Below are 27,266 nucleotides of genomic sequence, written 5' to 3'. Positions count from 1 at the left end.
CTATACTCAAAAATAAGGATCAAGAAGTAGTGCCGCATGAGGATCGTATAGATATTATCAAAGATATAGCCATCGGTAGGGCCATGTTTTCAAATTGCCTGGTTTCCATAGGGGGTTCTTCAGAAAATTTTGGAAAAATGGGATCCAAAATTTTGTTTCCAGGTTTTGATGCAGATCGACGGGGAATCGTTCCAGAAATCGATTGAGGTACTTCGCTTAAGGATCTGAAGGATATCGGCCGAGATATAGCCTTCCAAAGGGCTACAATGTGGAATTCCTGGATGGTCCCCATTTTTGAAGGGGTCCCATCAGAAAATTTTGAAAAAATGGGATCCAAAATTTTGTTTCCAGGTTTTGATGCAGATCGACGGGGAATCGTTCCAGAAATCGATTGAGGTACTTCGCTTAAGGATCTGAAGGATATCGGCCGAGATATAGCCTTCCAAAGGGCTACAATGTGGAATTCCTGGATGGTCCCCATTTTTGAAGGGGTCCCATCAGAAAATTTTGAAAAAATGGGATCCAAAATTTTGTTTCCAGGTTTTGATGCAGATCGACGGAGAATCGTTCCACAGATCGATAAAGGTATTCGGCTCAAGGATCTGAAGGATATTGCCCGAGATATGACCTTTCCAAGGGACATGTTTTAGAATTCCTGGATGGTCTTAATTTTTGAAGGGGTCCTATGGCTTTTCGCTTTTTTTAAATAAAATAAAATATATACGAGTGTTTATATTCATGGTATTAATAGACTTTTGGTATAACCTGAGAATCGATTAATAAAATATCTGCTACTAATTTTTTTAAGTGTATGAGCCGAAAAACAGGTTGGCAGCACCGCGGATAAAATACCAAAAGTAGCGTGGTCTGGACGACCCAGATATCAAAATTTTCGGTTTCAGAGGCTTGGAAGCATTAAAAGGCGACTTTTAAAGTGGTATATAGCTCCCTAAGGTTGTCTAGAGCAATCTGGTTACAAAAATTCCCTAGCTGCGAGGCTTAAAATGGAAAAAATGATGAAAACCTCGTTATCATACGGCGGTCTGGCAGCACTGTCGGAGTCGTTTTTTTTTTCACCGCAGTGCGAGAAACTCGTGGCGCGAACTCGGAAAACGGCGACAGGCACACTCCGCATGTTTTGTAATGGTTAGATGGTTATGTTCAGGACGATATCCATTCGCCGGCTGCTCCACCGATCCCCGCCACGATGTCGTGGGCTGATGGCCGCCAACGTCCTCCCCGGGCGCACCCTTTGCACCGTCAACCGGGTCAAGGACGAGGGGACGGAGTCATCGGCGGAGACCACGCCGGGGGAGCTGCTGCGGCAGTTCGCAAGCATGCCCGTTGACCGCATTCGTAACTTCAGCATCATCGCCCATGTGGACCACGGCAAGAGCACCCTGGCAGATCGGATACTGGAGCTGACAGGCGCCATTGCCCGGAATGCCGGGCAGCATCAGGTCCTGGACAGCCTGCAGGTGGAGCGGGAGCGCGGTATTACGGTTAAGGCGCAGACGGCGTCGATCTTCCACAGACACCAGGGGCAGCTGTACCTCCTCAACCTCATTGACACGCCGGGTCACGTGGATTTCTCGAACGAGGTGAGTGCCATGGCATTGAATCCAATTCCAGTCCATCTAACCACTCTTCTACCTTCTGTTTGAAGGTCTCCCGCTCCCTGGCTGCCTGTGACGGCGTAGTCCTGCTGGTGGACGCCTGCCACGGTGTCCAGGCCCAGACCGTGGCCAACTACCACCTGGCCAAGCAGCGTAATCTGGCCGTGGTGCCGGTTCTTAACAAGATCGACATCAAACACGCTAATCCCGACCAAGTGTGCCAGGATATGAAGCTCTTGTTCGGCATTGATCCCGCCCAGGTGCTCCGGGTGTCGGCCAAACTGGGCACTGGAGTCGCCAAGGTCCTGGAGCGCATCATCGAGACGATACCGCCGCCACAGGTGCAGCGAGAGAGCGAGTTTCGGGCTGTGATCTTCGACAGCTGGTTCGACAAGTACCGAGGGGCGCTGAACCTAATCTATGTGCTGAACGGGAAGCTGGAGACGAACCAGGACATCCAGTCGCTGGCCACCAAGAAGGTGTATCCCGTAAAGAGCATCTCTGTGCTGAGACCTGCCGAGGCACCGGTGCCGGAGTTGTCGGCCGGGCAGGTGGGTCTGATTGCCTGCAACATGCGGAACAGCAAGGAGTCCATCGTGGGCGACACCATCCACCTGAAGAACCAGGCTGTCGCCGCCGCCGGGAGTTACAAGCCCCAGCAGCCGCTTGTCTTCGCCGGTGTCTTCCCATCCGATCAGTCCAAGCACGTGGCTCTGCGAAGCGCCATCGACAAAATGGTGCTGAACGACTCGGCTGTCACCGTTAAGGTGGACTCCAGTCCGGCCCTCGGCCAGGGCTGGCGGCTGGGCTTCCTCGGCCTCCTGCACATGGAGGTCTTCTGCCAAAGACTGGAACAGGAACACGGAGCGGAGCCGATTATCACGGCTCCCTCGGTCACCTACAGACTGACTCTAAGTAATCCTAAGCTCATCAAGCAGCAGGGTCGCGACACCCTGGACATCTCCAATGCGGCTCTCTTCCCGGAACCGCACAGCATCAAGGAGTATTTCGAACCCCTGGTGATGGGAACGATTATCACGCCCACGGAGTACGTGGGCCAGATCATCGGGCTCTGCGTGGAGCGGCGTGGCCTCCAGCAGAGTTGTGTGAACATCGACGAGACCCGCGTCCTCATGAAGTACATCCTGCCACTTAGCGAGATCATTCTCGACTTCCACGACCGCCTCAAGTCCATGAGCTCCGGCTATGCGAGCTTCACCTACGAGGATCACGGCTACCATCCATCCAACCTGGTGCGACTGGACATCCACTTGAACGGCAAGCCAGTGGAGGAGCTGTGCCGGATAGTCCATGTCTCCAAGGCCACGGGCGTGGCCCGCCAGATGGTCCTGAAGCTGAAGGATCTCATACCGAAGCAGATGGTCCAGATCGCGATTCAGGCGTGTGTGGGCAGCAAGGTCCTGGCCCGGGAGACGATCAAGGCGTATCGGAAGGATGTTACGGCCAAATTGTACGGCGGAGATGTGACCCGAAGGATGAAGCTGCTGAAGCAGCAGGCGGAGGGCAAGAAGAAGATGCGTATGTTCGCCAACATTCGGGTGCCGCACGAGACCTTCATCAATGTCCTGAAGCGCTAGACCGGATAATGGGGCAGAGGAGCGCCACTAACCTACATCCTTACTGGGTGAGTAGACATTCCGTGGGATGGAGTTCCTCTTATCAGTAGGAATATGTTGTGGTGGTGGGTGGGGTCTCCCTCTCCGGGACACACCCCGCATTTTCCATCTCCATCCGCTCCGATAGCCCTTATCTGGACTGGAATTAAGAATAGTACAATGGAGTCACTGTGGCCCCCACCCACCCGCAAAGTTCATTAACATTAGATGTCTAATTGGAATCGATTTCGAGAGTAGTAGTTATGGGCCAGAAGGGTATTTCGACTTCACCTTGTTGGGATCTGTTTTTTTTTTTTTAATGCACTTGGCGACCTTGAAGTTCCGTCTGGTTGTTGTTGGAAGGAAAGTATGAAGAAGAAGAGGAGGCGAAGGAGAAGGAGAAGGAGGAGAGAGAAACTGGCGCAGAAAATCGAATTTTCCTGACCCTGAAAACTGGCACACAGACACTCTCACACACACACAAACACACATACATACACCAACAGATGAGTGGTAAGAGAGAGATAGCAAGATATAATGTATCCTTACACCCAGCCGCCCCAAAATCTTACACACACACACACACAGCAGTGAGATACCTGTGAGAAAGCTTATGTGTAGGTGTGAGATATTGCAAGTTTGTTGGCTTGTGTCGCTCTCTCGCCTGTAGATTTGTTTTTGTTTACGCGAAACGAAGAGGGACGCACATTAAATGAGAGAGGGAGAGAGAGAGTACAAGTGAGAATTGAACTTTTAAATCACAGGGGGGGGGGGGGGTGGTGTGCCTGTGTATGGGTGACCTTGAAAAACCATAACATTGTTGTTTCCCTCCCCCTGCTGCCGCTGCTGCTTCGGCAGAAATGCAAATTGCAAACAAACCGTTCGGCTAAAACTGTTAAATTATTATGCAACAAAAAAAATCACGAGAATATCGTTTTAAATTAACCTTTTTTTCTCCTTTTTTTTATTGATTTAATTAAAAAAAAAAGTATAACCCGTTAAATTGAGAGATGCACTGTTGAAATGTCATTCCGCTAATTAAGCCAATGAACCATTTTTAATTAGTAACTCTTTATACACCTGATTTTTCATTCAACTCTTAACATTCTCTGTAAATCGCCACCAAAATCAGCTGCACTTTGCGAATTCGCTCTCTTGTAAACAAGCAACAACAACAGAAAGCAGCTGTGCGAGCTGAGCCCCAAACGCAGGTGCAAAAGAGATGGCACTCTCGACAGCCGCTCACAAACAGTTACCTTTGTTATTGTTTTTGGGGCCTCTGTAGTGCATCTGTATGTGTTTCACACACACACACACACACCAGTGCAGAGGCGCCTGCAGAACAGTAAAGGAAAAACAGAAAAAAAAAAAAGAAAGAAAAAGTAAAGTAAAATACATTTCGCTGTCCAGTGTTGTTGCGCGCAATTGAACTCACGAACAGTGGGATATGGCTCGTGATGATAATCAAAAATTAATTATAATTTATATAAAATGTTTTTTTTTTTTTAAAACCTTGATAAGAACGCTATTTTGTGTGACTATTTTTAGAAACAGTATTAGTTAGTCGCGTGAGTCAGCAGGAAGAGAATAAGTTTATTTAATGATAAATATGATCTTTTGAAGTATTATCTCTTGGCCTATCCTTTTTGAAGTAACGGTACAAGTGGGCCCATTGTGCGGCACGACGTCGCCCCAACGTCGTCGTCGCCGACGCCGCAGTTGACGCTGTGCTGCTGCCTCTGGCAGCACAAAAACACAAAAACACAGTCAGTTTTCATTCTCATTTGACATCATCAACATTGAAATTGAATTAAAACAAGAGCAGGAGGCAACTTCAAATTAATACAATATCATCGGCGTATATTTCTGGTGCGGTTATTTCAAGTAAATCACAAATTATTCGATATTTGAAACGGGCCTTTATTTATGGCAGAGCGATGGCCTAAGTTTTTCATTTAACAAAACAATGATATTTGTTTTTGTGCGAAAATTAAGCGACGCGCACAAAATAACAAACGTCATCAGCTGTTCTTTGTTGGTGTTTGTGGGAGCATCAGTGTGCGTGTGTTTGTGTGTGTGTGTGAGAGAGAGAGTGAAAAGTAGAGATGTGGAAGAACTTTTCGATAAGTTTCGGGGTGGGGGGGAGCTGCTTTCTTTTTTGTACAAGTTATTATTTAAAATTCAATCATGAAAGTCGTAAACATAACCTAGAAATCTAGGAAACTGGCCGTTTGAAGGTTATGGCAGATACGGCACCGTACCCCCCTCACCTAACTGCGCCACCCCCCAAATGGCTTGGCCTTGACCGTGTACATCGGTGTGAGTGCACCAGAGCGAGACAACAAGATAAAAGCCAACGGTAACCAACAGCTGACAGCTGCACTTTTTGAATCTTGCGCCAAGTGGCAGTCCTAGCGATCCTCCCACCGGAACAACACCAAAAACAATTACTTCGCACTAAACAAATATTCGTAAAAAGTAACAAAAAAAAAAACAAAAGTGCAAAAATCAAAGTAAAAATAAATAAAAACAAAAACAACAGGCCGACCATCTCTTTCTGGCCACACACACTCTCTCTGTCTATCTCACGCATACACCGGCATACGCTCAGCTGTACACGTAGACATATTAGTTTGTTGTTTTTGTGTGCGTTGTTTTTCTCAAGTGTTTTTTTTTTTTATATTTTTGTTTGGTTGTCAGATAATTGTGCAATAGGAATGGAAAGAAAAAAACAATACAAAAAAAGCGTTAAAATACAATCAATCGGAACTTGAAAGTTTCGCTGAAAAGTTTGCAAGCCTGGCAAATACAGTGTTGAAAAGAGTTTCAAAGACAAAACAAAAAGAAAGAAAAAAAGCGATAACTTTTATTGGGTGTCTGTTCTTTTTTTATTTTCTCTGATTCTGATTCCGATTCCGATTCTGATTCTGATTTTGTTGTGAGTGCGTCGCCTTTGTTGTTTATTCATTTCCTTTGCAAATATCTTCTACTCGCCGAGTTTATTTACGCAAGTTCAAGCTTATGTATTCGTCGACCGATCGTCTACACATATAAGTACAGAAAAAAAAGTGAAATTTCTTCATAATTATTCATTCTGCGCAAAAAAAAAAAGAGCCAGCAAAGTTTCATAATTTAAAGAAATATAAAAGGCGTTATTATTGTTTAAGGATCCACAAACACACACAGCTGATAGATAGGCTTTGTTGTTCTTAAGCTGATAGTGAACGATAAGAGGCGTCGGCAGGGGGATCGAGGAATTTCAAGCTTTCTTATTCTTTCTTTTCCCTGTTTTGTTTTATTTTTTCTGTTAATATCTGTTGAAAATTGAATTTAGAGCGAGAGACATTTATTGATCCCCTTGATCGGTTAATGACAGCGCCACTGATGCTGACGCAGCTTTGCTCTCTTTATTATTAAGCTCTCTCTCGCGCTCTCTCCCTCTCTCTCTGGTTCTCGATTTTTGTAAACAACAGGGTTGCCAAACCATTTTCCAGCCACACTGGCAACACCATTCCATTTTATTATTTGTGAAATTCAGAAGAAAAGCTAACAACAAGGATCTTGGGAGAGGAAGTGGACTGGATAGCTAATATCTTGCCAATTTTTATTTGCAGTGCGTGATATGTTCAAGGATATCCAGCAGCCGATGTGATAAACAAAAAAAAACAAACAAAATACAAGACATGATCGGTGGTCAGCAGGCAGCAGCGCAGGTGACGCCAGCAGGTGCTGCAATTAAATTGCACTTTGCCTGCAACAAAACCAACAATAACAACAACAACAACATTGTTAATAATAATAATAACAACACTAATAATAATAATAATAATAGCAACAAAAACAACAACAACATGTACGCTGGCCTTAAAACAGTAGTAGAGCACAAAATGAACATCAAAAATAGCAACAACAATAGCAACATCAACAACGCCAACAACAACAACAACAACAACAATGGCGAACAATCAACATCAGTTTCGCTTGGAACCTGGACCTCAACTGCATCCCCACTGGGCGCCATCCGGGCAGTGACCATCAAGGCAACTGCCAAAGGAATCGGCTCTGCAGCGCAGACTTTAAAGGGTTTCCCATCAAGATCGGGCGCTATGCTGGGAGTTAATCGAGGTAGCACTGTGGGTATTGTGACCGGATTACCAGCAGCGATTTCCGTAGGTGCCAGGGGCCTACGGTTGCTGCCAGCCCCAATTCCTCTCGCCAAGGGGAAGCCATCAACAACTTTGGTGGCGGGAGGAGGAGATAGTGCAGTTGCCATAATGTCGGTGGAGAAAGCAGGCGAAGCACCTGCTCCAACCAAAAGTGCCTTAGTCACCACTTTCAGCAGTCAGCCATCAGCCGGAGCCCAACAGCAGCCAACCCAGCGCACTGAGGACCAAGAAAATGCCTTTCGACGCATCGAGGATGTGCACAACTATGCCAAGTTGCAGGACTACAGCAGCGAAGACTATGACGTCGAGGACGAGGAGGAAGAGGAGGAGGAAGAGGAGCTGGACGAGGAGGAAGAGGAGGAGGACGACGACGACGATGAGGCGGCGGTGGCTGGAGTTAAGATTCAGGTCCAGGCGCTGCCTCACACGAAGCCGGAAGTCACACGCATCCGACGCGAAGACACCGAGGAGCATGTCGATGTGGATGTGGTAACAGTGCCGCAGCCAGAGCAGGAATCCGATCAGGAGAAGCATCACAAGGAAGCTGTGGAAATCATTCAGCCCGAGCACCATGCCCGCCGTCCCATGAACGCGTTCCTCATATTCTGCAAGCGACATCGCGCGATCGTCAAGGAGCGCTATAAGACTCTGGAGAATCGGTAGGTTCCCAAAACGCTCCTGATATTGGAGGGCATCCTAACACCTTCTGACACATTTTAGAGCCATTACTAAGATCCTGGGCGACTGGTGGGCCGCTCTGGACGAGCAAGAGAAGCACTGTTTCACCGACTTGGCGCAGCAGGTGAGCTTTTAACAGAACTCTTCACTTTTAAAGACATTATTTAATAAAATATTTTCTCTTTTCAGAACAAGGACGCCTTCTTTAATGCCAATCCCAACTTCAAGTGGTACAAATTACCCGCTCCGCCCCTAAGAACACTTGCAACCCGTCCCAGTAATGCAGCTGCGGGCGGAGTTGGTCCTTCTGGCGATGATAATCAGCCCCAGCCGCCGCATCCCACTCAGTTGCAATTGCAGAAGATACCATTGGACCTGTTGCGCAACAACTACTTCAAGCTGGCTGACGAAACGCAGATGGGTGAGCTGAGTTCGCTGCTCCAGGTGCAGGTCCAGGAGAAGGACTACGCCCTGCAACAGGTCCTCAGCGAGACCAGCCAATTTCTATCCGCCCACATGCCAGGCGCCACTGGCAATCAGCCTGCCTCAGCTGGCCTCAAGCGATCGTTCGACAGCCAGTCTAGCAATTCCAGCGAGGAGGAGGGAGCGACCGGTTCGCCAAACAAAAAAGCCAAATCATCACGCTCGTGCAAGGGCAAGATCTACCAGGAGCTGGTCAACTCCGGCCAGCTGGCGGCCATCAACAAGAAGGGCAAGAACAGGAATCCGACAGTGTCGGGAAACTTTACGGATACATCATTGGACGCAGCACCGAATACGCCACCCATTTCGCCGCCAGAACGGCCGCAGAGCAGCCGACATCAGCGCAGCGTGTCCGAGTCGAGTAGCAGTGGCTTCTTCAATCTGGAGGAAAGGATCAAGGAGCTGCCGGCTCTCAGTTTGGACGCATATTTGCAGCGCAAGCGCAGTACCAAAAAGAAGAAGAAGTTCAGCGGCAGCAGGAAACAGAGAAGCATCAGCTCGAGTGGAGCAAGAGCGGGACACTCTGATCCCGCGGTGGGTGCTGGTGATCTGGAGAGGATCAAGCAGCAGCAGCTGCAGCAACAACAATTGTTGCAGAAACAGCAGCAGCGACAGCAGGCAGCCGCCGTGGGCAGTCAGAGACGCAAGGCACGGAAGGAGAGCATCACACGCCGGGACGTGAGTGCCATTGAGCAGGAGGTGGCCTCCATTCTGCCGTTAACGATCAACGGGTGCTACTACTTTAACGAGAGCCCCGTCCCCAAGGCGACCAGTGGCCCCGTATCTATTGTGGCATCCAACTCCTCGTCGCCGCTCTCCTCAAACTCCTCCTCCTTTTCCTCGCCGAACTTGGAAGAGACCTCCTCTACCTCAGATCTACTCATTCTGGCCGAAGTGGCCGCCAATCGCACTGAGCTGACCAAGTCCAACTAGCGACAGCAGCACTACTAACAACAAAAGCAGGATCAGAAGCAGACGCAGAACCAGCAGCAGCAGCAGCAGAAGTAGTAGAAAGCCCGCCATCAGCACCGGCGTCAACAATTTTCATTTTTTATGCAAACTTTTAGATTTTTTTTTCGTTATGTCTTAACTGAAGACTTGCCTTTTGAGGTGTTCCTTTTATTTTTTACCCCTAATACGTAACAGACTATCTTAGAGTCAAGCAGGAATATTCATTTTAAACATTACTTTATTTTATTTTTTATCAGAAGCAGAGAAACCTTAATTTAAAAATTACAAAAAAAAAACCTAGTGAGTAAGATGTCCTTGTGCGAGGAACACTTAATTTGAAACGCTGGTGCTGGCGGTGCGTCAAAGATATGATGGAGAAACAGACATTCGTTGATCTATTACAATTTAGTCAATAATATTATATGAAAGAAGGAAGGAAAGAAGATAAGAGAAGAGAATAGAAGAGAAGAGCCAAGGCCGCCGGTAAGGAAATGTCAAAAGGAGAGACGGCAGCAAAATATGTATTTTTGTTATGATGTGGGCAAGAACCCCTTCAATTTCATACACGCATACTGTCTTTATATATATATATACATATATATTTAGATAACTTGTTCTGTTTATTTTTTTTTTTGTTAAGTTTCTCCTTTCATCGCGTTCGAAGCCAAAAAACGGGCATAAAATCCAACAACGATAGCAACAAAAGTCGAACGCTCATTAACTGTTAATTATTATTTCTAATATTTAGATATAATTTATTGCAACACTTGTCAATGGCAAAATTGCAACACAAATATATTCAATGTAATGTAATAATTGGTTTTTTTATTTGAAGTTTACTTTTGGCGCCTAAATTTTCAAATTTAAAGCTTATGGGTAGGCCGGGCTCAAGCGTGTTATCGATAACTCCATTTTAAAAGATGGCGACTGAAAACTTAACGGCAAGCTATGGTCACACTGAACAGCTGCATTGCCGGCTGGACAAAAAAAAAGCCACGATAAGAAAGGTATGTCCATGGGGTGGGGGAGGGAGTAGGGTAGGGGGGCCTACTGATAAGAAAGTGTCACTGGCCAACCGCCGGGGAGAAAGATAAGCCGGTTGGCTGCAATTGGCCGGAAATTGGGGCTCTGCCCGAGGAAGAAGATGGCGGTCGCATGATTTCTGCATTTCGATTTTTTTAGCTTTCTTTTTTCTTTCATTTTTTTTGTAGTTGCCCTGTGCTCACGTGCAAGGCAAACAACAACTGTAGACAGCTGGCTGCTGATGCTCTCCATCCCCCAAAAACCCCCCCTTCCACCCCATGACCGCTTTTGACTGATTTTCTCGTCTACCATTCGGCGCTACCACCACTCTCGCCAAGCGCTTGAATGTGGAGCTTTTTCAGATTCGTTGCGGCGTCAGACCTTTGCAGTTCTCGCTCTCCGCCGTGTTATATTTTTTTCTGCGAGCGTTTAGCGTGTGTGTCTTTCGCAGCAGCAACAACAACAAGCCAAATAGATCATACCGAAACGAGAAAAAAAAACCGACAAAAAACCCTCGCAAAAAGAAATTTGAAAAAAAAAGTACCAAATTAACATCGAAAAAAAAAAAGACCCCCCAAAAAAAAGTGTGGTCAAGTGTGTGTGTGAGTGCGAGTGCGAGTGCGAGTGCTGAGGTAGGAATTGGGAATTATTTTCTGTGTCTTTTTTGCATTGAAAAGTTTGTCAAACACATTCGTCGGGGCACCGAGAAGTGTGTGTTTTTTTTTGGTGTACAAAATTGGGCAGAAAAAAAAAAAACAGAAAACAGAAACAAAAAAAATATAAAACGAGATATAATCCTAAGAAGATTCCGGCATATTCTCGACACCAAAAAAAAAAAAAATCGCATAATTTTTAACAATCGTTTTTTTAATTTTATTTGTTTTTTTTTTTTTTTAACAAACTAACGGATTTCTGGAGAACGAAGAAATTTTAAGTGTTGAACTTTCCCCCTTCAAAGGACAGGAACACAGGATTGTGTGTGTGCCAAAGAGAGATAGCACGAGGAGGAGGAGTGAGGAGTGAGGAGTGAGAGGAGGAGGTGGTTGCTAGTAAATAGGGGGTAGGAAAAATCTCGCCGCGGCGAATTGGAAGGTGTGCTGCTGCGCGAATAAGGATCTGTTCGAGGATATATACGGCATAGAGAGAGAGCAGTATTATATAATAGGCCACGACTGTGTAAAGTAATGCCCCCCCCGCCACAGCCCTTAATTACTTCATCCTGAGAAGCTGACACACTGATTCTCTCGCCTCGCTTGGCAACAACCCCAGTACAAGTATTACTTTTCTTTTTTTTTTTGTATTATTTTTTTTTCCTTTTAATTTTCTGCTGAATTTGCAATTTGTCGGCCGCGAAACTGTAATGAAATCTGTTCAATGAAACCCGCCAAGTTTTGATTTGATTGCAGCTTCTCCGGCGCGTCTGGCGATTTATTAGCAAGCCGCTAATTAATTGAGAGGAGAGGGAGAGAGTGCCAAGAGAGAGAGAGAGAGAGCGGCCAGCGGGAACAGCAGGAGCCCCCCCATTAACACACCAATTACTAATTGTGGCTGCGGCGCATTTCAATTAAATCACAAAAAAAAACAAAAACAAAAATCGGAAAAAAGGGGGCTCGAATTTCGGCCTCTTGCTCCACTGATTCCTTCTGTGACGTCACACGTGAAAGGCTGTTATGTAAGCCCCCCGCCGGCGAACAGGATTTTTGCCCTTTTTTTTTTTCGCCTCGCCCAATTCGCCCTCGCCAGGCTGTCTGAATTCGCTGTGGCCCCCTTCTTTAGAATTCGCCGCCGAGCAGAGCAGCGCGCTGAGCTTCACATTTTGTTTCGTGCTTTTGCGGCGCACACAGCTTCGACGCCAAAATACAGAATAGGAAAAAAAGCAAAAAAAAAAAAAGAAAAAGAAAAGAAAATACAACAAAATAAATAGTATAAATAACTAAGAAATAGACAGGAGAGAACAGAAGAAAAATATCGAATAGCTGTGCGAACATTTAACAATTTGCAGCCGAAGCGCACAAATTGAATTTTGTTTTAATTGAAATTCTGAGGTGTACATAGCGTACGTGTGTTGTGTTGTTGTTTTTTTTTTTTTTGCAATTGTATAACATCTCTGAGAAGAGGCAAAAAAAAAAAAGTGTACACCGAAAACAATAACTGTTAGAGTGACAAAAAAACAAACAAATTTCCCTCTTAAGGATTTTTTGTGAATGTGGAACCGTTACTCTCATAACCAACCCCCATTCAAAAATTACATAAAAAAAAAATAGGAAAAGAAAAACAATTTTCTTCGAGTGTAGTGTAGAAAGCTTTCGAAATCACAGCTGATCTTGATGTTTTTATTATTTTTTTTTTTAAACTCTTCTTTACTTTCAGATATAATTGCAATCAAATCTGAATCTAAATCTTAATCTGAATCCGAACTGAAAAAAAGATAGAAAAAAAAAAAAACAGAAAATTTAATCGAAAAAGAATCGAAAGCGAAGAAGTACCGAAACCCCATCCCTCCCCCCCTCGGAAGAGAAGCGATTGTAATGGCTCTACTCCGTTCACTGAGCGCCCAACGAACAGCCATCAGTTTGGTCTACGGCCGTAATAGCAGCAAGTCCGGCAGTGCCGCCGTTGCCGCCCGACGGAGTCTCCAGTCCGCCACCCGTTCCACCCCATCAGCAGTTGCCTCTCTAACTGGTACTGATGATTCAAATGATTCGATATCGCCACTAACCGGACGTCCACTGAGAATCCCCGGACTAACGCCATCCCACTGTCATGGACAACGACGATTCCTACACTCCGGCGATAAGGCCTCCACCGCCGCCCAACCGGCCTATGCCGAGCCCGCCGTAAAGACGGACCAAAAGACCCAGAGCAATCAGTGCTCACCGCCATCCTCATCCTCGTCGTCATCACCATCGCCGGCTGGTAGCCCCCAGAGGGATCCGTTGGACGTTAGCTTCAATGATCCGATCGCCGCCTTCAAGAGCAAGACCACATGGGAGCTGGTCCGGGCCTACCTGGTCTATATGATCTGTTCTAGCGAGAAGCTAGTTGAGCACAACATGACGGTGAGTTTGGAGGTTGATCCGTAGGATCTATAAGGATGGGAGATCTCTTAATAGAACCTCGGCCTGATCTTGCTCCACCTGCTGCATTAGTTCCCGTGACATTCCAACAGTGTCAGGTGCCATTTGACCTCCTCTGACTGACTGACTGACTGACTGACTCACCCCCCGTTCCATGCCCTCATCAATTCATCGCTAATTGCCTTCCGGAGACAGTCTCGGTCTGTACCCGGACAGGTGTCCGGCACTCACACACAAATTATTGAGCGCGTGTGTCGTGAATGGAGCGGCTGATTGGCCGGGAGGGAAGATGACAGGGCCTGGTCGGGGTGCCTCTGATTGAGAAGATTACAGAGCCCTCCGAGAACAATACGTAATGGGACACGGGATGGAGCTCCCTCCCCTAGACCTCCTAGACCTCCCAGACCTCCTAGACCTACTAGACTCCCAGACACCCCCCTAATGGCAGTCGTTTGATTGTTAATCGATTGCCTCAAAGTGCATGCGTCGCTTGTTTCTTGTTTGTTGCTTTTATTTTTTTGCGCCACATGCAATTTGCATAAATGGTTGCCCCACGGGGGCAGGCAGGCAGGAGAGGCAGGAGAGTGTGGGTGGCGGGGTGGTTTGGCTTCCTGGGAAATAATATGACATGTGGCATTAGTCATTCATACCCTGCCTTTCCTTCCCAGGCACTGGAATAAATATTTAAAGGTGGGAGCTTTAAACCCTAAAAGGATTGCCTTTCAAGGTGGGAGAGTCCTGTCCGTGTGTCCGTTTGTTTGCACTTCTCAAGGATATATGATTATTTATTTTTTATGACTATTTGTTGTATTGGATTGTTAGATAGCCTTTAGATACTCTGCTCCTCCTGTAAAGCTTCTTAAAGACTACTTCCCAAGTCCATAGCACTTTGTCCGTCTGTCCGCGTGTCCGCTTGTCCGTTTGTTTCCCTATCTTTAAGACATAGTTCCCATATTCTATCTTAGACCTGAGAAGGTAGTCTAGAGACCATAGATCTTGTTATGTTTGCTTTTCCTTCATAAGGACTACCTCCCAAGTCCATATAATCTATGTCCGTCTGTCCGCGTGTCCGTTTCTTTGTATTTCCCAAGAATATATGATTATTTGTTTATATTTCTTAGAGATATAGTTTCTTTATTATGTCTTAAACCTGAAAAATGTAGTCTAGAGACCTTAGACCTACCTCCCAAGTCCCTAGAGCCCTGTCCGCGTGTCCGTTTCATTGTAATCCTTACTCTTTTTTAAGGATATAGGTTTCTACTATGATTACTACTATTACTTTTGTATTAGAGTCTTAAGAACTATAGAAAGAGCTTCTCAAAGTCCACCTTCCCAGCCCGTAGACCTCTGTCCGCGTGTCCGTCTGTCCGCCAATCTGCTAGAATCCAACCTGTTCCCTCCACTCCCAAGTTTGTGCCCTCCAACCTAGCCCACATCCTTACCCACAAACACTCTTCCTGAAGACCAAGCAACAATATGTTGAAAGCCTCTGCTTTTTTAACGATTTCCTTGAACTCTTTGTGGCCAGTGTCGGGTTTGCTAGTTCTATTTACAGTCTCGCGTCGATTGCTTTGACGGACGACTAAGACGACGTCGACTACGGGTCTCGTGATATGAGCAAATGGGTAAATGGATCCACCAGGGAATGGGATGGGATGGGGATGTGAATGGGGTATATATATAGTACATGTATTAGAGGGGTAGTTGTAGCCCCCCCCTTAGTAGCTATATCTTCGGGGGGCCAAAGCTCAACGACAAACACCTGTCCTCGATTTCCTCGAATGCGATTACTTTTTCGAATTGTTTGCCAAAAAAATTTAGATAGAGCGAAAAGCAATAAGACCAGAAAACAAAAGCAGGGGGGGTGGGCTTCAGTATCGAAACGAGAATTTATTTATTTTTTTTTATGTAACCAGTTTTGTTGTTTCTACTGTTTTTTGTCGGCTTTTCAACTTTGTGCTCTCAATTAATTACTTAGTGTCTCTCGAAACCGGTTCTCCCTAAATGGCTGCAGACTGGACTGGAGATTGGAGGAGCCTTCTCCTTGGGAAGCACAACCACATCACACTCATGTCATTCATCTGAGATGGATCCCACGTGCCGAGAAAAGAAAATATTTCATAATAAGGCTTCCCAGAAAGGGCAACGCCCTTAATTAATTGGTTTCCTATTTTTTTTTTCTTGGGTTTTGGAGAACTTGATTTGAGGTTTCTTTAAGGATCTTAGTCCTTTGAATTATTTTTGATTTAGTCTCTGGTTCGGGTTGTTGGACTTTCAGTTATGAATGGCCTTTCTTTCGGCATTTAAATGACACTTTCTTTCCCGCCCACTCGATATTTGTCGCATTTTTGGCTTTTAAGTGGACAGTGGACTTTGGCAACGCCTTCCTGGCCTTGACTTGTTCGAGTTTTTTGTATTTTGGCCGAGATCCAAGTGATTTATGGCCCATCCAGACAGCCAGAAGCTAAACGAGGAACATGGAATGGATTTTTTTTTGGGAATATTAGGGAGGGAAATTATTTCTTAACTAATATTATAATATATTTTTAAAAAACATAAATCAAAAATAATAAATATCGCAGCTTATGAGATGGACTAAGCAAGTATTCGGAAAACGCATATTCACATCCATGATGAAGGCGACCTTCTATGGACATTTTGTCGCCGGCGAGGATCAGATCAAGATCATACCCACCCTGGAAAGGTAATTTATTGTCACAACAAAGTCCACTCATTCTCTTTTTCTTTTCTTTTCTTTTCTTTTTTCTCTTCTTTATTTTTTTTGTATCGTTTTTATGCTTTCTTCCGGCGCTATCGTTTTGTTCGATTATTTTTACCCGATCATCCAATTTCGATAACGATTGCGAAACGGTTATGCGAAACCCGCTTAACAATGCCCACAAAAATATACACACACTATCGATAATGAATCGATTATCGATTAAAACAGCTACTGAAACTGGCGCGCAGCATTTTGGGAACGAAGCTTTTTGTCCTCCTGATGAAGTCCAGCTTCTACGGACACTTTGTGGCCGGAGAGAACCGGCACACGATCGTCCCCGCCCTAGAGAGGTTAACCTCCCACTTCCCACCACCAACCACCATAATATTGCATCCCAAAACACTATCTTAATCTTATACATACATACATGGGAAGGTTCAAAATTCTATAATTATATATCTTTTAATGAGTTAAAAATACGATATAGAACCGCTCTTGTATGTATATTTTTTGTAAATGTCCCAGGAATGAGTAATACTATCGGTTATGCGATTCTCAATCCAAAAATTAGCATGAAATTTCGATCAATTCGATCTAATATATACCCCCTGATCCGTAATCCACCCAAATCCATCCGGAATGCACTTTTAAAACTCGCCTTCTCTCCCCTCTCTCGACTGCTAATCCAAACACAGTCAAAATTTTATAATTTTACTAACTGGTGTATGTGATTGAAACGATTGTAAGACTATCGTTAATCGATAAATGTGTATTGCAGACTAAGATCGTTCGGCGTGAAGCCGATTCTTGATTATTCCGTCGAGGAGGACATCTCCCAGGAGGAGGCTGAGAAGCGTGAAGTTGAGTAAGTCCTTTTGCGATATTTCTCTCTTGATGTCTAATCCCTTAAACCGATTATCCCTTTTCTAGATCCTCCGTTTCGAGTGCTGGTGACTGCAAGGAGGAGGGCGCCATGCCCCAGTACCATGTGGACAAGTCCTTCGCCGATCGGCGCTATAAAGTGAGCAGTGCTCGCACCTACTTCTATCTCAACGAGGCCACCTGTGAGCGGAACATGGAGATCTTCATCAAGTGTCTGGAGGCTGTTTCCGGTATGTCTCTGGAGCCATCTATCTGCCGATGATGCTGTTCCTCCTCCTTCACACCTCCCGACTCCTTTTAAGATTCTTTTTGTACATAAGCATGATTCAGTTGCATAATTCACTAGCAGTTTTTTTTTTCTTTCAAATTTAATTATTATTTTTTAACATATTTAATATTAATATTAAATGTAAAGCATGACATTGTTAGGGATAGTTAGGGATATCCTTCATGACGATATTTACTCGTTTCCTGCTCTCTCTCTCTCTCTTGCTTCCCGTCTATCGCTTTTTATGATAACTACTCCTTAAGAGGAGCTACACTGTGACAAATTTGATGATTAATTAATTAATTTTCTTCTGCCCCGCATTCTCGAAAATGAAATCCGCAAATATCCCCCAAAATGGCACTCAAATCCGAATCAAAATCTGAATCAAAAATCCAAAAATCCCCTTCCAATATGTCATAAATCATAAAAAAAATGTGTATCCATTCCATTGAAAAAGAGGACGATCGCAAGGCGCCCCGGGCAGTGGCCACGGGTAAGCCGAATTACCACAAAAACACTGAAAAAAAAACTACAAAAAATATACATATTTAAAAAACACCAACAAGTATTCTCAACAAATATCTAAAAAGAGTATCCATTCCGACAGAGCAAAGCCAGCGAGTTTTGGGCCATTTTAGCTGATCGATGTGGCTAACTAGTAATCGATAACTGATAATCGATATTGTCGTAGCTATGTAGATCGTATATCTCTGTATCTGTATCTGTATCTGTGTATCTGTATATCTTTATCCTATGTCATGTAGTTAGTTTTATTATATGTCTTTTTTTTTGGTTGCTTTTGCTCCTGTTTAATGTCCTTGTGCGCTTATCCTGTATAGCTTTTATATATCCTTTACCTTCACATCGCATTCATCGATCTCTTTCTCCCAATGCTTTCTATTTGTCCTGGAATCGATAGGAGCCACCTTCGGAACTGGCATTACGGCCATCAAACTTACCGCCCTGGGCCGTCCGCAGTTGTTGGTAAGTGGACTTTACTTAAAATCAAATACATATCCTTAATATCCTTTCACTTTCATTAGCTACAACTCTCTGAGGTAATCATGCGCACACGCAAGTACATGGAGGACATGGTCGGCGGACAGGGCAACGTCCTCACCCACCACAAGACCATCAAGGATCTCGAGAAGTATTATGCCAGTCTCGGCGACAATAAGAACGTCAAGGACTTTCTTAAGAACGTAACATCCGACAAGGAAGGGTATGGCTTTCTCAACTAAGACCCTTCTCTATAACTAATCTAATAACTAATCCCACTGCTAGTATCCTGCATCTGTTCCCCTGGTCTGGAATCGTTGATGAGGACTCGCAGCTGAGCGATACTTTCCGCGTTCCCGATCCCCAAACCGGACAGATGCGTCGACTGATCTCACAAATATCGCCCAAAGAGGAGGAGATGTTCCGGAATATGATCCGTCGCCTCAACACCATCGTTAGGGTTAGTTAGTAGTTCATTTATTTTATTTTATTTATTATAAATTATATATTCTACACCCCCAGGCTGCTGCCGAGTTGGATGTCCGTATTATGGTGGATGCGGAGCAAACCTATTTCCAACCGGCCATTTCCCGCATCACCCTGGAGATGATGCGAAAGTTCAACAAGGACAAGGCCATCGTCTTCAATACCTACCAGTGCTACTTGCGTGAAACTTTCCGCGAAGTCGGCACCGATCTGGAGCAGGCCAAGCGTCAGAACTTTTACTTTGGCGCCAAGCTGGTGCGCGGCGCCTACATGGAGCAGGAGCGGGCTCGTGCTCAGGCCCTCGGCTATCCAGATCCGGTCAATCCCACGTTCGATGCCACCACAGAAATGTACCACAAGACCCTATCCGAGTGTCTGCGACGCATCAAGGTGGGTCTTGACACCCAGAGGAGTACCTGCTATCATATACTAATTATATTTTTGAAATCAACAGCTGATGAAGGATGGCGGCGAGGATGCCCATAAGATTGGAATCATGGTTGCCTCGCACAACGAGGACACGGTGCGTTTTGCCATCCAACAGATGAAGGAGATTGGAATCTCGCCGGAGGACAAGGTGATTTGCTTTGGTCAGCTCCTTGGCATGTGCGACTACATCACCTTCCCACTGGGTAAGTTAGTTGGCTTTCCAGTCGTGGATCTAAAGTGTTAATATTTTTGTTTTAAAAACTATTAGGCCAAGCGGGCTACTCGGCCTACAAGTACATCCCTTACGGACCTGTGGAGGAGGTGCTGCCATACTTGTCGCGTCGCGCCCAGGAGAACAAGGGCGTCCTGAAGAAGATCAAGAAGGAGAAGCGACTGCTGCTGAGCGAAATCCGGCGTCGCATCTTCACCGGCAGGATGTTCTACAAGCCCAAAGGCAACTATGTGCCCATCTAAGGAGGGGGAGACACCGCACTCACCGCACTCACATCCTCCACAATCCAATCCCAGGCTTATAAGGACATGGCCGTCGGACCTATTTTAATGTGTGTGTGTGTGTGTTCTAATTTTTTTTCCAATTCTTTTCGCGGCAACAATTTCAATTAAAGAGACAGATACACTTTTTTGATGAAATATGTACATTTTTACGTCTTGTTGCAAACAATAATCTAAACGAGTTCTGTATGTGTGTTACAAAAAAGCTAAAAAAAAAAACAAAAACTATGAAAAGTAAATCCAAAAAGGATAAGATACCATCTACAGGATATTACGGTTGGATTTGAGTTAAAAAAAAAAAAAACAAAAAATTAAAGAGAAGAAAAGAACATTTTTTAGCATCGTAATATGAAGCATAAATCGATATAGTATATATATTAAAATACATATACTGAGAGAAACTTTATAGAGACATTATATGATAATATAACATATAGATACATGGAATGTGTATGGCTGCATTTTAGTCCAAAATCCAAAAATCCAAAAATCCAAAAATCCAAAATCCGAAATCTGTTTTTGTTTGCCTCAGTTAATATACCTCCTCAGTATAACAGTATAACAGTATATATATATAACATTATATAACAGTATAACAGTATAATGAGTTTTTAGTTTTTACCTCCTCCATTTGCGATGTGATTAAATCTGATTTAAATCTTTATATAAAATCATTATAACTTTATATTTTAACTTTAAAAAACTCCCATTAAGTTTATCGTATATCGAATATCGTATATCGTATTTTATATAATTTGTTGTTGTTCCTCTCTCCATCCGAAATAAAAAAAAAAAATAGTCAAATATAAAACTGCCTCGATATCGGAGCATAACCTATATATGCTAAATTAACAATTATTATTTAATTTAATTTAGTAACGAAAGTAACGAAGTAACGAAGCGATATTATAAAAAAGTCATTGTGCTACTAACGATAATAGGCATATTAGTCCGATTTAGTCGCTTTAGAAGTCTCTGTTCTTCGCTTGCTCCGCTCCGCTCCGAACCATCCATAGATCCATAGATCCATAGATCCATAGATCCATTATATAGACAGTTATATAGACACACAGCTAACCACCAGATGGAGCGTTAGTCCTTTATTATTCTCATCATTATTATTATTATTGTATTGCATAACGCTATAAATAAATGAATAAATAATTGTATGAATGTTAACTATTTCAATGACAATAATAAAATGTTAAAAACGGAATCCCCCCCTCCGACTTTTCAATTGCCACAAGCGGCTCTCTCGGATAATAAATCTTAATTGGTCTCCAGCTGCTGGACAAATCGTCTCCGTGGTCGTCTCCATGATGTGGAACGATCACCTGGTAGTTCCGCCAGACCAATCGCATCATTCCCACGCCAGACCTTTGCGATTTAGAAAGGGAGGGCCTACCAAAGCTACACCTCTCTCTGTCTATTTTAATAATCCCCATTTGGAAGGGGACTTATCAGGAATCCATTGAGGTATTCCTCTCAAGAATCAGATGGCTTTTGGCCGAGATATGGCCTTTTTAAGGATCATATTGAGGAATTCCCTTATGGTCCCCATTTCATTAGAAAAATTTGGAAAAATGGGATCCAAAATTTTGGTTCCAGGTTTTGATGCAGATCGACGGAGAATCGTTCCACGAATCGATTGAGGTACTTCGCTCAAGGATCCGGCGGATATCGGCCGAGATATGGGCTTCCCAAGGGCCACATAGTGCAATTCTTTGATGGTCCCCATTTTTGAAGGGGTCCCATCAGAAAATTTTGGAAAAATGGGATCCGAAATTTTGTTTCTAGGTTTTGATGCAGATCGACGGAGAATCGTTCCAGAAATCGAATGAGGTACTTCGCTCAAGGATCCGACGGATATCGGCCGAGATATGGGCTTCCCAAGGGCCACATAGTGCCATTCCTGGATGGTCCCCATTTTTGAAGGGGTCCCATCAGAAAATTTTGGAAAAATGGGATCCAAAATTTTGTTTCCAGGTTTTGATGCAGATCGATGGAGAATCGATCCACAAATCGATTAAGGTATTCCGCTCCAGGATCCGATGGATATCGGCCGAGATATGGGCTTCCCAAGGGCCACATAGTGCAATTCCTCGATGGTCCCCATTTTTGAAGGGGTCCCATCAGAAAATTTTGGAAAAATGGGATCCGAAATTTTGTTTCTAGGTTTTGATGCAGATCGACGGAGAATCGATCCAGAAATCGATCGAGGTATTCCGCTCAAGGATCCGACGGATATTGGCCGAGATATGGGCTTCCTAAGGGCCACAATGTGGAATTCCTTGATGGTCCCCGATTTTGAAGGGGTCCCATCAGAAAATTTTGGAAAAATGGGATCCAAAATTTTGGTTCCAGGTTTTGATGCAGATCGACGGAGAATCGTTCCAGAAATCGATAAAGGTATTCCGCTCAAGGATCCGACGGATATTGGCCGAGATATGACCTTCCCAAGGGCCACAATGTGGAATACCTCGATGGTCCCCAATTCTTAAGGGGTCCCATCAGAAAATTTTGGAAAAATGGGATCCAAAATTTTGTTTCTAGGTTTTTATGCAGATCGGTGAAGAATCGATCCAGAAATCGAATGAGGTACTTCGCTTAGGGATCCGATGGGTATAGGCCGAGATATGGCCTTCGAACTGTTAAAAGAGCTCTGTTTCAGGCTGTGAGTAATTGCGACCATTTTTTTTAGGATTTTTTCATTAACTAGTTCTGTATTTCGCTTAGACTCCACACATTAAAATAAACTAAACAACTGTAGACGTTTTAGGGACTAACTCGAGCTTAGACTAAGTCCTTTACAAGGCTTTCTTTTTATGCCGTGGGGCCGGACGTTTCCTTCCGAAGTCCACTTGGCTGACCATTAAGGGATCATTGCTTTGTTTCTCAAACGCCGTCTTGGCGGCTGATTGGCGCGGATGCTTAGCTGTGGAGGCTCCCGACGAGGAGGAGGAGGTGCCAACTACTCGCTTCAGGGCCTTGGGAACTATGTAATCGGGCATGTCCGAGAGATGGTTCTGGACCTTGATCGTCTTCAGGGGCTTGTCGTGTCGCAGGGCCTGCAAGTCGCGCTTGTTCTCTTCGAAGAATCCCTTCAGCTTCTCGCAGTTGAGGATCTCAGTTTTTATCTCGCGGATGCGGGTGTCGTGAACAGCGACCCGCGTCGCAGCACGCCAGCAATCCTGTGCCCTGTACCTAAAGGACTCCACTTCCTCCATTTTGAATTGGTAGTTTCTGAAATTTCAGGGAAAAAGTCAAATAAGATCTGCCTCTAAGCGCTCTAACTACAAAACATACTTGATGATCTGCTCTCCCTCCTGGGCAGCAAAAGTGGAGTGAAGTTTCTTCTCAACGGCATCGTTTACGGCCGCCTCCTTCATGCTCACGAAGGACAGAACCGATCCCTTGTTGTTGCCTCTCGCTGTGCGACCAGCCCGGTGGATGTATGAGGTCACGTCCCGGGGGAAATCGAAGTTCAGGACGTTGTTCACGCACTGGAAATCGATGCCACGCGACGCACTCGACTCGAAGTCTCCGCTACGGGGAGATTTTCGCTTGCCAGAGGAGGAGGAAGAGGCGGCGGAGGATTTGCCGCCCGGCTGCTCCAGGTGATGCTCATCCGAGGCGATGATGATGTCGTAGGTGCCCTTGTTGAACTGGCTGATTGTGTGGATGCGAATGTTGGCTGGCAGTTCGGAGTTGAGGACGCAGGCACGGATGCCAAACTGTTCCAGGAATAAGCGGACTCTGAAATGGGAAAGAGTATAGAGTTATATTGGTCCTTTTTATGAGGAGATAGTTGGTAAGCTTAAGAAATCAGCGAGAAGATTAGAATCTGGTCATGCGTGCGCCAACTGTTGCCAGCTGCCCACTCCCTGAAGTAAGGTTTCATCATTTTGGGCGATCCTAAAGAGAGTTATAGGGATTATAAGATTTTACTCACTTGTAGCACCGATCTATGTTGTTTACGAAGATGATGGTCTTGCCCCGAACCAGGCGCAGTTTCAGCAACGCGTACAGTATGGCCGGCTTGTCGTTCTCCTCGGCCAGGATGCGCTGGTGAGTCAGCTGGTCCTGAGGCACCAGCTCCGGCTCCTCGAGCTTCAGGGTAACAGGATTGTTCAGGCATAGGCCCTTCATGCGCACCACGTCGTCGCTGAGCGTGGCGGACACCAAAATGGCCTGGTAAATGGGCGGAAAGTGCTTGATCAACTTCTTGAAGTCCTTCTCATAGCCGAAGGCAAACATCAGGTCCGCCTCGTCCACCACCAGCGTCTCGACGTACTTCAGATCCACGACGCCACCGGCGTCAGCGTGGTTCAGCAGCTTGGAGGGAGTGGACACCACAATGTCGGGCCTCTCGGCGAGGGCGTGCCTCTGCGTGGCTGCATCACTGGAGCTCCCGGCTATGTCTGCTACGCGGATCACTTTGCCGCAGGACTCGGCCAGCTGCTCGATCACCGCTCGGGACTGCCGACAGAGCTCCTTGGTGGGAGCCAGGACCACTGCGCTCACACACTGCTCACTGGCGTTGAGCTTCGAATTGAGGATCTTCTGGATGAGTGGAAGAGCGTAGGTGGCAGTCTTGCCGGAGCCGGTGCGGGCTCGGACGACCACATCCTTGCCTTCCAGCAGGAGGGGTATTGCCGTGGACTGGATCAAAGTTGGTTGCTGCCATCCGAGCTGCGCAACTGCCTAAAATAAGGGGAAATATGATTCAAAAGGATGGTTTTCAGAAAACCGCGAAATGGAGGTGGCTCATTTCGAGGGTTTTGGAACCACAACGATGGGCTGCGAGAACTCACCTTGAGTATCCGCTGGTCCAGCTCCAGTTCGTGGAACTGCACCGCTGTCTGTGCTTTTTGGCTCATGGCGAAAGGAAACTCCAGAAAATGCGCAGCAAGAGGATCAAACGCACGTTTTCTTGGGGGCAGCAACAACAACGTGTCTAGTGCTAGGCAGTGCCGGGGTGGTTGAAGTATCGATAGTTATTTTTATCGGTAATTTATCAAGGCATTTTTCTTAGAAATAGTTGAAAAAGTGTTTTTCTAATTTAATTTACTTTTCTCTAAAGGACTTATGTTACTTAAATGGTACGAATCTTTTTTTTATTTGGAAAATAAATTGATACGCTTATCGATAGTTGCAATGGTCAGCTGTTGCGCCACTGAGTTGTTTACCAACACTGCGCCACACAGCACGTGTGGATTTTAACTTTCGTTTCGTCTATTTCTTAGTTCTCTTAATATTTATACGGTTTTATGGAAAAGATTGACAAGAAGAATGCCCGGAGACTGGCTAAGGAGATGCGCCGGGAGTTCCTCGAGGAGAATGAGTGCGTAGAACTGGAGCCTGACTCTGAAAGGACCTGTTGCGGCACCACCATCCAGGAATTCGATGCCCACACCCACGATGCCTGGCTGCTCCAGTGCCCCAAAGGACTGGATCCAGAGCAGCTGGTCGGCAAGAAGATTAAGCTGCCCGGGCGCCGGTATGTCGGCGATTTACAAGTCAGGGCCAGCAACTATTCAGAGCCTCTCAACGAGGCCGTGGGCTATGTCAGCTCCAAAGGAAAGTACGCTCTCCGCAGCATACCCTTGTCCGGGTACGTTGTGGTCAGCAAGCGGCTGAACGCACAGGAGCCATCCGAGGATGATAGCGGCGCCACCTTCCCTCTGCCTCTGCCACCACTCAAGTACAAGCTGCCCGTGAGGCATCCCTTCTTTGGAACGGACTACAAGAAGCGGATCGAGGTGCCGGAGGTGATTACCCAGAACCTGGGCAAGGCGGACAAAAAGAGCCTGGAGACGTCTTCCCGCTTGCGACGCACAGCCAACTTCTACACCATTCGGAGAAAAATGCTGACCAACAGCCAGACGTTGCAGGAGAAGGAGCTCGATGTACGGCAGTCGGTGCTGACGGGCCTGACGCCTTCGTTCATGAAGACGCCGGCCAATCCGGCCAGCTACATGGATGCTGTGGACGAGGTGGCGATCAAGGTGGAGCCGGTGGATAGCGAAGAGACTCCGGCCAAGAAGCGAAAGAAGGCGAAAAGCAACGGGCATGTTGAGGAGATTAAAATCAAGGAGGAACCTGTATCCCCCAAAAAGAAGCAGAAGCGGAAAGCCAACGGCGAGGTTGTGACCAATGGATCAGCCACAGTTCTGGAGGAGATTTCCATCAAGGAGGAGCCCGTGGACTCTCCGCCCAAGAAGCGGAAGAAACGAAAGGAACAGGAAGCCAACTGAAACGATGTAGTAGTAAAGAAGTGGAAAGCTTCTATAGTTATTTTTTAAATGTAAAATAAAGTAAATAATTATGAAATGATTACGGCTTTCCTGGTTGCCAAATGTTGTTAATTGTTTGCGTAAGAGGTGGGCCTAGAGCAAAGGAGTTTGTAGCTTGAACAGAGGTTTTAAGAGAGAGTTTTCATAAAAAAGTAGAGAGGATATCCTGTCGTTAACTGTCACAGTGTTGTTGCAGACCGTTCCGGTTTGTCTGGGCCTTTGGGTTGACGTGACAACCCTTTTTCCTTAGCCCGCTAAAAAAAAAAAATCACTAGCATCGGCGGAGCAGATGCATAATCACTAGTCGGTACACCTACACACAAGGAGAGGGATTCGAAATGGCTCTACGGGCGTACGTCGCGGAAAGCATCAATGTGGCAGCCATAATGGGTGTGGGCGATGGCATCGCCCAGTTTCTGATCGAGAAGAGGTCACTGAGCGACTGGGATGTGGGACGGACGGCGAGATTCAGTGCCTTGGGCTTTGTGGTGGTTGGACCGGTACTGAGGACGTGGTTCACGTTCATGGAGTCGAGAGTCTCGAAGAAGCACACACCGATGCGTCGCGGCCTTACCAAAATGGTGATGGATCAGGGCTTGTTCGCGCCAGTCTTCACGCTGGCCATGTCCTATATGGTGCCCAAGATAAACGGCGAAGAGGAGGAGAAAATACGGAACAGAATCCGAGACACGTACTTCACCATACTAAGCAGGAACTACATGCTATGGCCGATGGCGCAATTCATCAACTTCTCGTTCGTGCCCCTCCAATACCAGGTGATCTATGTCCAGTGCATAGCCCTGTTGTGGAACAGCTACCTCTCGATGATGCTCAACAAGTAGTAGGATCCCCAACTCGTGTTCACACTCCATGGAGCGGCTCCATGACAATCTCTCCAATAAATTTGTAATATGTAGGCTTGTACCAAACACGTGCTATTGTTTTTGTTTTGATCGTCGTCTTCGTGGAGGGGGGTGGAGTGAAAGGGGTATGCTAGTTCATTACAATAATTTTAATTAAATAAGATTTTGGGTTGAAGGTACATCCCTACACCCTACATG

General features: G+C 45.6%; 6 protein-coding genes and 1 non-coding gene across 13 annotated transcripts; 5 read left to right on the top strand and 2 right to left on the bottom strand.

Moving 5' to 3' along the window:
* Positions 1-827: 827 nt before the first annotated feature.
* LOC6503612 (translation factor waclaw, mitochondrial) lies at positions 828-3,214 on the top strand. Its single transcript, XM_001964030.4, has 2 exons — positions 828-1,601; positions 1,667-3,214. Exons 1-2 carry the CDS (start codon positions 1,152-1,154, stop codon positions 3,212-3,214), a joined length of 1,998 nt encoding a protein of 665 aa, XP_001964066.2. The 5' UTR covers positions 828-1,151.
* On the top strand, positions 2,763-10,323 carry LOC6503613 (apoptotic chromatin condensation inducer in the nucleus). The gene is made up of 4 exons (XM_032452477.2): positions 2,763-3,261; positions 6,847-8,057; positions 8,119-8,200; positions 8,266-10,323. Exons 1-4 carry the CDS (start codon positions 3,223-3,225, stop codon positions 9,490-9,492), a joined length of 2,559 nt encoding a protein of 852 aa, XP_032308368.1. The 5' UTR covers positions 2,763-3,222; the 3' UTR covers positions 9,493-10,323.
* Positions 10,324-10,738: 415 nt separating this feature from the next.
* LOC6503614 (proline dehydrogenase 1, mitochondrial) lies at positions 10,739-21,125 on the top strand. Of its 7 annotated transcripts, none has more exons than XM_032452533.2 (12): positions 10,857-11,165; positions 12,904-13,592; positions 16,193-16,314; positions 17,111-17,197; positions 17,263-17,444; positions 17,940-17,975; positions 18,402-18,466; positions 18,526-18,704; positions 18,767-18,941; positions 19,004-19,357; positions 19,422-19,599; positions 19,665-21,125. In XM_032452533.2, the coding sequence occupies exons 2-12, from the start codon at positions 13,062-13,064 to the stop codon at positions 19,868-19,870; spliced, it is 2,115 nt and encodes a 704-aa protein (XP_032308424.1). In that variant the 5' UTR covers positions 10,857-11,165; positions 12,904-13,061; the 3' UTR covers positions 19,871-21,125. The 7 variants fall into 7 exon arrangements, with proteins under 7 accessions (XP_032308427.1, XP_032308424.1, XP_032308426.1 ...); XM_044716700.1 differs by lacking the exon at positions 10,857-11,165 and adding an exon at positions 11,307-11,545; XM_044716699.1 differs by lacking the exons at positions 10,857-11,165; positions 16,193-16,314 and adding exons at positions 12,321-12,589; positions 16,561-16,682.
* A 1,471-nt stretch (positions 21,126-22,596) lies between these two features.
* On the bottom strand, positions 22,597-24,896 carry LOC6504043 (probable ATP-dependent RNA helicase DDX56). Its single transcript, XM_001964027.4, has 4 exons — positions 24,724-24,896; positions 23,862-24,613; positions 23,216-23,665; positions 22,597-23,152 (listed from the first exon to the last, which is right to left on the bottom strand). Exons 1-4 carry the CDS (start codon positions 24,787-24,789, stop codon positions 22,717-22,719), a joined length of 1,704 nt encoding a protein of 567 aa, XP_001964063.1. The 5' UTR covers positions 24,790-24,896; the 3' UTR covers positions 22,597-22,716.
* LOC6508207 lies at positions 23,731-23,816 on the bottom strand. The gene has a single exon (XR_046250.2). It is a non-coding gene; the product is annotated as a small nucleolar RNA Z30a (small nucleolar RNA).
* Positions 24,897-25,079: 183 nt separating the features above from the next.
* LOC6503615 lies at positions 25,080-26,248 on the top strand. Its single transcript, XM_001964026.4, has one exon. It carries the CDS (start codon positions 25,180-25,182, stop codon positions 26,164-26,166), a length of 987 nt encoding a protein of 328 aa, XP_001964062.1. The 5' UTR covers positions 25,080-25,179; the 3' UTR covers positions 26,167-26,248.
* Positions 26,249-26,376: 128 nt separating this feature from the next.
* On the top strand, positions 26,377-27,136 carry LOC6503616 (mpv17-like protein). Its single transcript, XM_001964025.4, has one exon. The coding sequence runs from the start codon at positions 26,544-26,546 to the stop codon at positions 27,045-27,047; it is 504 nt and encodes a 167-aa protein (XP_001964061.1). The 5' UTR covers positions 26,377-26,543; the 3' UTR covers positions 27,048-27,136.
* The last annotated feature ends 130 nt before the right edge of the window (positions 27,137-27,266 follow it).

The sequence above is a fragment of the Drosophila ananassae genome, chromosome XL (assembly GCF_017639315.1).
Source record: "Drosophila ananassae strain 14024-0371.13 chromosome XL, ASM1763931v2, whole genome shotgun sequence".
Taxonomy (NCBI): domain Eukaryota; kingdom Metazoa; phylum Arthropoda; class Insecta; order Diptera; family Drosophilidae; genus Drosophila; species Drosophila ananassae.
Note: the sequence above shows the minus strand (reverse complement) of the source record. Positions and strands in the feature narration are given on the sequence as shown.